We start from the raw sequence: 11174 nt of genomic DNA, 5'->3' as shown, positions 1-11174 counted from the left end.
ACACACAACCAAGACACACAACCATAACACAGAGCTGGAAGTAGCCCTGAATATCACCAGTTTCGCCTTTTTAAAAAAATGGTTTTGTTTTTCAACACCCAGCGATGTTCAGAAGGTTACTCCTGACTCTGCTCTGCGGAATTGCTCATAGCAATGCTTGGGGGACCATATGGGATGCCGAGACGGAACCTGGGTGGGCCACGTGCAAAGCAAGCACCCTACCAGCTGTACTGTCTCTCCGGCCCTCAAAAAAGCTTTTTAGCTAAAGAGCGATGAAAATGTTCCTACACGTAAGTGGTGTTCTATAGTATCATGTTCACCTCTCTGCCAGCTGCACATAGAAGTGTGCAGTGAACTCAGCGGAGAGATTTGAAACCAATGCAGGCGATCCTGGATACCTGGGCCTTGCTTAAGTCAGCCAGCCAGGCCAATAAAGGCCCCAGGAGGAGCCACGTGGGGCACCGCGGGGCCTATGGCGCAGCGGCCTGCCCGCCAGTCCCCGCCGACCAGGGTGCGCGCTCGAGAGCAGTGCGGAGCTGTCAAAGGGAGCGAGCGAAGCCGGCGCGGGGAGCCGCAGCGCCGCACCGCTCCAAGTCCCCGGCTCCGGCTGCCTAAAGGCGGCACCCGAGCCCGCCCGCAGCCATGAACGGCGATGAGCAGTACTACGCGACCACGCAGCTTTACAAGGACCCGTGCGCCTTCCAGCGGGGCCCCGCGCCTGAGTTCAGCGCCAGCCCCCCGGCGTGCCTGTACATGGGCCGCCAGCCCCCGCCGCCGCCGCCCCAGTTCCCCGGCGCCCTGGGCGCTCTGGAGCAGGGCAGCCCCCCGGACATCTCCCCGTACGAGGTACCCCCGCTCGCCGATGACCCAGCGCTGGCTCACCTCCACCATCACCTCCCGGCTCAGCTCGCGCTCCAACACCCGCCCGCCGTGCCCTTCCCGGATGGAGTCGAGCCAGTCGCCCTGGAGGAACAGAGTCGCGTGCAGCTGCCTTTCCCGTGGATGAAGTCTACCAAGGCTCACGCCTGGAAAGGCCAGTGGGCAGGTAAGCCTGGCTCCCGGACGCCTTGGTCCTCACCCGCTCCTGCCCTTACCTGCGAGGACCCTCTCTCGGTTAGCGTTCCCCGACTCCACGAACAAGTCCCGGGGGAGTATAAGGTGCATCCCGAGAGCCGGCCAGGCCATCGGGCACGGCTATACGTTTCCACTGCACGTTAAAGTGGTGTTGGCGTTGCGCTGCGCTCCTGCGGCCGTCCAACCTCTTCCTTCCCGGGATGGCGGGAGCGTACGCCGGCCGCGGCTTTCCCGGAGAGAACAGGCCGAGCCCCCGGGTGCTGACGCCGGAATCCAGGGTCGGAGCCGGGGACGGAGGAGCAGCGGAGGGTTGGCGAGCCTAGGACCCCGGGCGCTGCCCGTCTTAGGGGATGCCTCTAATCCGCGCCACCTTTTGCTCTGAATCCGCCGGCTCGGTTTCCCTCCAGACGAGCTAGCCGAGTCTGGGGCGCTGGAGAGATGCAGCAAAACAGAGAAAGAGGGGGAGAACCTCCGTGAACCAAGGTGTCCAGCGGGCGAGGGGGGACCCCGGAGCAAGGCCTTCAGGGGAGTCGTCTGTAATCTGAATTGCTTTGGTCCCCACCAAAAAGTTCGAAGTGGGGGAAGGGGCGTACTGGCTTCCCAAGAAAAGAGTTCTATGAGGGTCTCGCTGCACCGCAGCGCAAGAGGCGAGTACCCGGCTCCCCACAGCCCGAGGCGCTGTGCTGCCGTGAAAATGAAGGTGGGCCTTGCAGCTCGGAGGAGGCGCCCCTCAAACCTCACCCCACCCCCAAAAACCCTTCCCTTCCGGAGTTCCGCCGGGGCTTGGGCTGCAGCCCCGATCTGCCTTTATCGCTTCCGTGCGCTGCTCCACGGGTCACACCTGCACTGCAAACACTAGGCTGCTCTTTCCGGCCAGCTACCAGCCGTGAGCAGCAGGACGAGGCTGTCGCGGTGTCCCCCTGGGATCCTGGCGCCCCACCACCACTCGCATCCCGGGTCCTCGCGCTGGCCCGCCGGCCTGCTGGAGCTGGGCAGGGGCGCCTGACTTGGGAAGTGGGTGTCCAGGGTGCCCAAGCTCTTCTCTTCTCTCCGGCTCACTGTGGTGTTCCAGTTGCCTGTGAGACCTCCAGACCTCGGTAACAGGGTGCGGGGGCAAAAGAGGCTGTAACCTCCCACATCTACTCCCAGCGGTTGGCTCTTGGTGAGGGGGAGGTTAAACCAGTCCTGCGGCCTGCTCTGGCAAACGCGCGGTAGTTTCGGGAAATGCGGGCACCTGGGGGTGTGAGAGGCTGTGCCCCCCTATTAAGGGCTGGGGAGTGGGACGCTCAGTAGACATTACCGCCCAGAGCCGCTTTTCCTCCAAGGCCCCCTTCTTGTAGCGCGCCAGGAGTGTACGGAGGTTTTCCGGGTTCCCTGGGACCCCGGTTTCCTTGCGGGTAAAGAGGCGCGAAAGGTGTCCTGGAAAAGGGCGTTCTGAGCTGGAGTCACTCCTCTATGCCGCAGTTCCGAACCCTAACACACACTCACTTGCTCAGGTGGGGCCTGCACCCCCGCGGACTGAAGGAGCCAGAAAGAAAAGTGGGGCTTTGCTGGGCAGCGCTGGACGCTGGGAAAGCGGGAATCGGGCCCTGTGGCCCGCCGCTCGGTCACCCGCCGGTTCCTGCCGCTTGCGCACAACCCCCAGCATCTCTCTCCGGAAAACTTTCGATCCAGCCGAACTTCAGGAGCTGGAAAACTTCCGGCCAGCTCCTGGTGGGGTTCCCGCCCCTGGGGAAGAACTCCCATTTCCTTTAGCAATGGGAATGCTGATGGTAGAGCCTCACTGATCAGCTAACCCTAAACTTTACGCCCAGCACCCAGAAAGTCTTCCCCAAATGCCACCAACAGCTTCTCCCAAAGCTCCATCTGGGCACCTGCATCTCCCAAGTAGGGCACGGTAACCAGCGGAACAGCGCCTGAGGCCCTGATTTTAAAACTTTAAAAGTGTTCTTTAAAACTGTTCTTTAGGCCTCACAAGAGAGCTCAAGGAGCTGAAAGGCAGGCCTTGCAGCTGGAGGTCCAGGCATAGTCTCCCCCCCCTCCCCAGCACTGCCAGGAAGAACCCCCAAACACAGAACCTGGTGTAGACCCTGAGCACTACTACTAGCTGTAACCTCCCAAAGAGTAATAAGTAGAATAAAGTGTTCCTTTACTTAAGCCTCCCCGTGTAAGGTCTGAAGAAGGCCCTGGTAAGGCCTTCTAATCTGAGCCTTTGGGTGCTTTCTTTTCACCTTGAGGAAACCCGGGTGGTCTCTATCAGGCAGTTAACTATACCCACCCCCTACACACACACACACACACACACACACACACACACACACACACTCTTTCTGAGCCCCTACCAAAGCACTAAGCTTTTGAGTCCTAAGGCTTAAGGCTTAGCTCCAGTCCAGGGGAAATTCTGTACGCTGGTGCTAAGACAGTTCACTTTCCCCCAACCTGGCCATGTTCTCTCCCGGCTATGTGGCCCAGGCAGAGCCAGTACATTTATCACACAGAAATGGAATGATCTCCACTAGCCAGCACAAACCGTGCTTGCTAATGTGTTGTTTCCTGGGACCTGGGCTTGCAGCTGGGAACCCTGAGCCCTTGATGCCATTACCACTCATTTCTTTCCTGAGCTCCCGCTCCACAGTTATGGCTCAGGAGGCCTGGCCACCTTTTATTTTTATCCCACATTTTGCTCCCAGGAAGACAGGATCTGTGAGGATAGGCCCAATTCATTTCCCTTCTCATCTTAGGGCAGGATCTGCTCAGAGGTAAGGGGCTATTGTAGACATTGAAAGGACAGTTCAAAGGACAGCCAGCCTTTGAGTTGGAATTGATTGCAAAAACTAAAATAATTTAGGCCAGACATAACAGTAGATGCCATAAGCTCTGGTTTTGATTCATTCAATGTGATATTTTTTCAAATCTCTACTTCACCCATTATTCAGCGATAAAATGAATTTACTGGATCTCAATCCAGTAAAATATCTTTTTGAAATTTAATCCAGGGAATTTTTTTAATGAAATAGTAAACAATGGGAAAAACTAGACCGCATCTAGTGCCAATCTGTAAATTTGCTGTGGGTTATACATCAGTGCATGGCTTGGATAGTGGTCTGAGATCTATTTCTTACTGTGGCACATCTTCAAAAACGATGGGGTTGTGTTGTATTGTGTTTTTCAAGTCTTGTGTCAAAAGCACTTTTCAAAGGCAGAATCCAGTCGTGTAGGTATGAATGGCGCGGTGGGTTCTAAGTGGCTCCAACCCAAACACCGGTTACTTGAACTCACTCAAGGACTGTTCTTGGGGGCTGTTGGCTCTGGCTTCGGAGCCCGTGCTTTGAGGGCTCAATGCTCCACACCGCGGAAAAGAAAAGAAAGCAAAGAACTCGGCACTGGTAGAGTGGGGTGCTGAGCAGCGCTTCCCCGGTCCCGACGCCCATTTCCTAGGGAAAGGCCGGGGGAGGAGCTGGGGTCCGTGGGCTCTGCTAGGGTGTGGGCTGAAAGGTGGGGGCACAGGGGCAGGGCAGGGCTGAGGATACCCGGGGTCGAAGGACCACATTCACCCGCTGTGTCGCCCGCAGGCGGCGCCTACGCGGAACCCGAGGAGAACAAGCGCACCCGCACGGCCTACACGCGCGCGCAGCTGCTGGAGCTGGAGAAGGAATTCCTCTTCAACAAGTACATCTCGCGGCCGCGCCGCGTGGAGCTGGCCGTCATGCTGAACTTGACAGAGAGGCACATCAAGATCTGGTTCCAGAACCGCCGCATGAAGTGGAAAAAGGAGGAGGACAAGAAGCGCGGCTGCGGGGGCGCGGCGGGCGGCGCCGGGAACGCGGAGCCCGAGCAGGACTGCGCGGTGACGTCGGGGGACGAGCTGTTGGCACTGCCGCCCCCGCCGCCCCCCGGCGGGGCGCTGCCGCCCGCTGTCCCCGCCGCAGCACACGAGGGTCGCCTGCCGCCCGGGCTGAGCGCATCGCCTCAGCCGTCCAGCGTGGCGCCCCTGCGGCCGCAGGAACCGCGGTGAGAGAGGGGGATGCCTCCCTGCTCGTCAGCCCCGACCGCTGGTGGGCCGGGGCCAGCGGGTCTAGGACACTGGGTTTGGACTAGCGGCCTGCAGGTTTGACGGGACCGAGAGCTGCCGGTTCTCCCGAGCCAGTCGGGGAGCCGTGGGGAGTCACGGGCAGATCCTGCAGAAAGAGACGCCTTGGGGGTTCTGTGTTTTGCTTCTTTGTTCGTTTTCCCTTGTCTTATGCGGGGCTTTTAGGGAGCCGCGGTGGGATTGGAGGCGCTGTGCGCGTCGCTGTGCTCCAGAACCGTGGGCGTCTTTAGCGCAGCCTTAGGCAACGGGAGCGATGCGGATTAGAAGGCTGCCCATAGTGGTCAGCCCCACAGCAGGACGGCAGGAGGCTCCATCAGCACGAGGAGAGAGCCACCCCGCTCCTCCGCTGTTTATCCCATTTACAAATGATCCGTCGAGAGGAGATCCCTGAGGTTTCAAAGAGTCAGCGCAATTCGGCCGGTAGAACAGAAAGATCCTGGCGCCCCTTCCTTCTAAAAAACCTGTTCGAGCAGCTCAAACCCGCACCGGTTCCCCCGGAGAAGCCGAGAACATCTCGTAAAGGAGTCCGGACAGTAGCAGGGCTGGGGTCTATGGACAGTGCGGAAATAACAGAGGTAAAAGATCCAGGTACCTACCTGTACCCCTTGCTCCTGCGAACCGGCAAGGCGAGAGGAGAGGGGCGTGGGAACGCAGGGTTGCGGGAGGAAACAATGTTCCCGAACCATCGCCATCGCCATATCTAACCTGAAGATGTCGGGGGCTTTGCGGGCGGGACCCAGAGGGAGGCGAGCAAGGGGGTTGCACCAGCTCTGCGTCTTTGGAAACGTCCGCGTCTTTGAAAACATTTAGGTGGCCCGGAAAGTTTGGAGAGCCGGTTCTTCCTATTTAAAGTTTTCAAATTACCTAGAGGTTCTAGACAAAGTCATCTTGGTTCGGGGTCTGGGCCTGTGTTCAGGTAACTGTGTTCAAGAAACACTGAATAAACACGGATGACAAGCAAAGAGATGAAAACGGATTCCCACTTCCTACCAAACTTTCCTTGTGGTGTAATTGTTTTGTTTCATTTTATTTTTCAAACATATATTTATTTATTTGGTTTGAGAGTCACATTCGGCTGTGCTCAAGAGTTACTCCCAGCTGGAGGATTATTCCCCGAAATAGTCCTGGGACTGCGGTGCTGGGGGAGCGAGCTCAGGGCTTCACACACACAAGCTCCATCACTGCACCAGGTCTGACTCTGATTTCATTTAGATACTTCTTGTTGGGGAGGGGGGCGTTGTTTGATTGTATGGGAAGTAAACCATACCTGCTGGTGTTCAGTGCTTATTCCTAGCTCTCCACTCAAATATCGCAGACCATATGTGGTAATGGGGATGGAATCCGGATAGTTCACGTGCAAAACAAATTCCTTAACCCCTGTACTCTCTTTCACCAGCCCCTTCATTTATTTCATTTAAAAAATGAAAACAACTTATAAAAAATTGTTGCTGACTAGGAAGAACCCTTAATTAAGAAGCACCTGGGGCCAGAATGAAATAGTAGGTGTTTGCCTTGTGGGCATTCCAAACAGTCCCCCAGGCACCTCAGGAGTGATTCTTGAGTGCAGAGCCAGGAGCAAGCCCTGAGCACCACCAGATATGGCAGGGAAAGAAGCACTGTCACTGTCACTGTCATTCTATTGCTTATCGGTTTGCTCAAGCGGGCACCAGTAACGTCTCCATTGTGAGACTTGTTACTGTTTTTGGCATATTGAATACTCCACGGGAATCTTGCCAGGCTCCGTCGTGTGGGCAAGATACTCTCGGTAGCTTGCCAGGCTCTCCGAGAGGGGCAAAGGAATCGAACCCAGGTCGGCCACAGGCAAGGTGAATGCCCTACCCGCCGCACTATTGCTCCAGCCTAGTGAAAAAAGCAGGAAAAAAAAAGTGGATGGTGGGGTAAACCATGTACAGAGGAGTGGGAGCCAGAGATGGGCTAATTCCTCAGACTGAAGCTCAGACATTCAATGCCTGTCCTTCAGCTCTTTGCATCAGTCACTCCCCTTCTCCTTGAGACATTGTTTTAACAGTGTATTTGAGATGAATTTTAGAGGCAGGGCATTAGGAATGCCACCTTGAGTGTGGATGGGCAGAGCAAGAAAATGCAGTGTGCTGGCAGGGAAACCTTCTGCCATGGTTCCCCACTGCCCTCACCTCAGTCCTCATCAAATGCAGGCTGGGAAAGGTGGAACCATTTCCCCAGGACTCTAAGCAAAGACTCAGTGCTGTGCTGGGGATGAATGAGTCCTATATTAGTGAGTTTCCATCCTCAAGGCTGCCAGGAGCCTGACAGAGGCACAGCCTTACCCCCCCTCCACACACACACACACCCCACCCCCCAGCCTGCCAGTGCCTATCCCCAGGGCCACCTGCTCACTCCCAGGACTGGCTGCTCTTACTCTCTTTTTGCAAAGCTTGAGGCTGGTTCTGTGTTGTTGCTAGTTTGCAGTTTAGTTCTTTTTCTTTTCTTTTCTTTTCTTTTCTTTTCTTTTCTTTTCTTTTCTTTTGTTTTCTTTTCCTTTCTTTTTTTTTCTTTTAGTGAGAAACGGAGTTTTGACTCTTCTGGAAATTGAAAGTTGATGGACAGGTGGGCAGAACCTTCTCCTGAGTCTACTTAGCACCAGAGGCTTCTGCCTCTAGCCTCTAACAGATCTGGGTCACCCCCCCCCCAGAAGTTTCCAATACTCATTCATTATTTCACACAGTATCTTTAATTCTCTGTGACTCAGTCTCTTCACCTCTAAATTTGGGGGGCATCCTACTTGACTTGTGAGAGTGTTTTAAATTTTTTTTGTGGGGCATGGGGAATGTGAGTCTTCCAACTGATGCTAAGGAGGTCTGAGGGAACCTCTCAGCAATTTTTGGCCTGGAATCCTGATGTTTGCTGCGAGGGTCTAAGGCATGCATCTTAACCCTGTGCTACCTCTCCCTCTGGAGTGTGAAGTTTAAACCAAAGAATAAAGGGAAAACTTTATTTGGAGGCAGGAGCATTTATTTCAGGGGTCAAGATTTCATGTTTTGTATGTGGGGGGAAGGGTGCAATTTGGGGAACCACCTGGCATAACCCCACAAAAATAGTGCTGAGGAATAGCCCCTGAGAACCACTGGGTGTGGCCCAGAAAATGCCCCCCACCAGAAGCATTTAATTCAGGTTTCTAGGAAATAGTTGTCCTTCAGCAAATATTAGCTGCTATTTACGACATCATCAATTCAGAGACCATCCTAGATGTGCTGTGTGTGTGGGGGGGAACTCTTGAACTCTCCTTTGACATATGTGAGTGTGATGTATGTTAGTTTGAATGGCACTTATAAGCGGGGCTCTGCAAAGTAATCTTTTGGGGAGTGGGGGTAAGAGGTACGCATTCTTCGGTTCTCAAGACTTACTCCTGGTTCAGTGCTTAGGGATTGTTGCTTGCAGTGCTCCAGGGAACATATGCAGCGTGGGGGTGGGGGCGGGGAGGGATCAACTCTGGGTAGGTTATGTGCAAGGCAAGTGTCCTACCAGGCCTGAACTGTCTCTACAGCCCCCACAACCCCCAAATATGTCCACATACGATTCTCTGAGCGTGGTTGCTCAGGCCTTGGGGTTCTGGCAGCCTGCTATCTGTCCCAGTGGGAGGTTGCCCCCAGACATATCGGAGGCCACGGAGGTTTCCAAGTGTCCATCCTGTCCACCACGGGCAATCGTGTGGGTTCCGGGGTTCGTCACTCACAGAGGCGTCGGCAGCTGCAATGCGAGTTGCCGTCTCTGGTCTGCGGAGTGCGCGTCTCGGTCGCCCAGCTGGACTCGTGGTTCGGACGCAGACGAGGTCCCGGGTTCATACAGCGTCTGGCTGAACTTGGGGACAGCAAGCCCCACTCTTCGTTTCCTCGTTTATAAGATGAACTCACAACGAATATGAAACCAGCCTTTACCAGCGTTACTGCACACTCCTGGTCGGCACGTATGCTGTCGCGTCTGAACGTCTGAGGCGGGTGGAGGAGGCGAACGTCGCTGCCGGTCGAGGCTGGCCTTCCGGGAGACAGGAGAGCGCCGATGAGGCGAGGGGCCGAGAGGGCCTCGGAGTGGCAGGCGCCGGGGGTTGCCGCGCGCGCTTTTCGGTCCTCCAAGCCACGGGAGCCCAACAGTGAACGCAGGCCTAGTGCAGCCACCCGCGCGGGGTTCGACGTGAGACTCGCCACGTGTAGTGGCGAGAATGTGGGCCCAGGGGGAAGACACCCTAAAAACAGATTTCTTGGGAGCTCCTCAAAAATAAAAGCCCGACACACCTGGGGAGCCTCTCTGGGCCAACCAAGTGATCGACTCCCAAGCGCCTGCGTGATCCTTGCTTGGCGGCCGGGGGCGGTCAAGCGCGCTCTCCAATCCCGGTTCCGCCCGTTCAGACCCGCGCTCCGCAGACCCCCGAGGAAAGTTCCCGGTACCCGACCTGGGACGCAGGAGGGGCACTGGGCTCCTGCCAGCGCTGGGTCTGCTAGCCCCAGGATTCCGCACTTCCGCCCCCTAGCTCTTCTCTCACACTTGCATCGGTAAAGCCCAGAGATGTGGAGCTACACAACACATAACTGTGCTGGAATCTTGCACCCGTGGTGAGGGACTGTGTGGGGAATCCGCGGGGCTCTTCGAGCTGGGCCGTCGCTGTCTGTGTCCTGCGTCTGTCCCGGGCGCGGGCGCGTTTCACTTAGTCACTCATGGGTGCGCGGTTCCCTCTTCCTTGCCCTCTGCGCTCTAGGATTACTCCTGGTGGGGCTGGGGGCGGTGGTGTTCTGTGCAGTGCCTGGTATCAAATGCAAGTAGGCTTCTTAAAAGGCAAGAGCACTCGCCGCCTTGTTATCTCTCTGTCCCACTCTTATTTTTAAGGTCCTTTATCTTCCTTCATTCTGTAGATCTCATGACCTGGGTCACTCACTCATTTGCCTACAGTGCTCTGAGGCTTGGTGATGTTCCCTCCGCCGGCCATGGCCATGTCCCCAGGTCTCTGGAGCAGTGCTGGAGGTCTGTGTCAGAGGAAGCTGATTAACTAGAGATCCCAATAACACTGACGAGGATCAGAGACAGGAGGCAGACAGCAAGGAGCAGAAAGTTCTTGCTGCAAAGTTAGCATGTCGGCAGCCAGCCTTCATGGGTGTGTTCCCTGTGGACTGCAGAACCTGGGCAGAGCATATATAGCCACTGTGGGGGAGGGGGGTCAAGTCTGCAAATAGTGGCCACTCCCAGTTGGTTCAGGAGTAAAAGTGTCTGATGTGGGTCTTTTGGTGCTATCTAGTGATGGCTTGTCAGGTATCCATATTATGTCATATTGATCTTTTGTGAAATTAATGGGCATGATAAAACCCCCAAATTACTATTTTTTGCATTAAATTAAATATGTTTTTCTTTTAAGAACAACATCAAGCGATTTGCCACAACATGGGTGGGATTTTTAAGTAACATGCTGAGTGAAGTCAGTGAGAAGTAAAGGAATTGATACAGAATAAGCTCTCCTATATGGGACTAAAGGTACACAGCAAGGGAACAAACAACAAAGGGTCAATGGCAACACAACAGAAGAGAACTGATCCACAAAACCGAGTTGGGACAGGGGATTGATAAAAGGGAGGGGCATTGGGTCCTTGGAGGAGAGAGCTGGGTACAATGGGTAGGAGTGTGGTACTGGAATTATGTGCTTGGAAAACGATCCTTAGTAGTATTATAAGTCGCAGAACTAAAGAAAAAAGTTTAAGAAATCATTTTTCTCTCTAAATGAAATGTCATGAGATTGAAAGCACACAGAGCTCTAGTCTTAGGTGATATTTTATAACCCAACTCCAAGCTAAGTTGCCTTAAAGGGTGAAGACACCCTAACCTGCATATGGTTAGCATATGTTAGCATATGGTTCTTCAGTTGCTGAGTGCTTCCTCATCTCTCTTAAGTATGTCCTTATGGACATACATGTGGCACTCTTAAATATAGACTGTACTTAGGGCCAGGCAGCAGGTAGGGCACTTGCCTTCAAGAGTCTTGTCAATCTTA

The 11174-nt window shown here is 54.9% G+C and overlaps 1 protein-coding gene across 1 annotated transcript; it reads left to right on the top strand.

Moving 5' to 3' along the window:
* The first annotated feature begins 642 nt into the window (after positions 1 to 642).
* PDX1 (pancreatic and duodenal homeobox 1) lies at positions 643 to 5089 on the top strand. The gene is made up of 2 exons (XM_004604555.2): positions 643 to 1045; positions 4647 to 5089. The coding sequence occupies exons 1-2, from the start codon at positions 643 to 645 to the stop codon at positions 5087 to 5089; spliced, it is 846 nt and encodes a 281-aa protein (XP_004604612.1).
* Positions 5090 to 11174: the final 6085 nt, after the last annotated feature.

This window comes from Sorex araneus, chromosome 1 (genome assembly GCF_027595985.1).
Source record: "Sorex araneus isolate mSorAra2 chromosome 1, mSorAra2.pri, whole genome shotgun sequence".
Lineage (NCBI taxonomy): Eukaryota > Metazoa > Chordata > Mammalia > Eulipotyphla > Soricidae > Sorex > Sorex araneus.
This window is presented reverse-complemented; position numbering and strand designations above follow the sequence as displayed.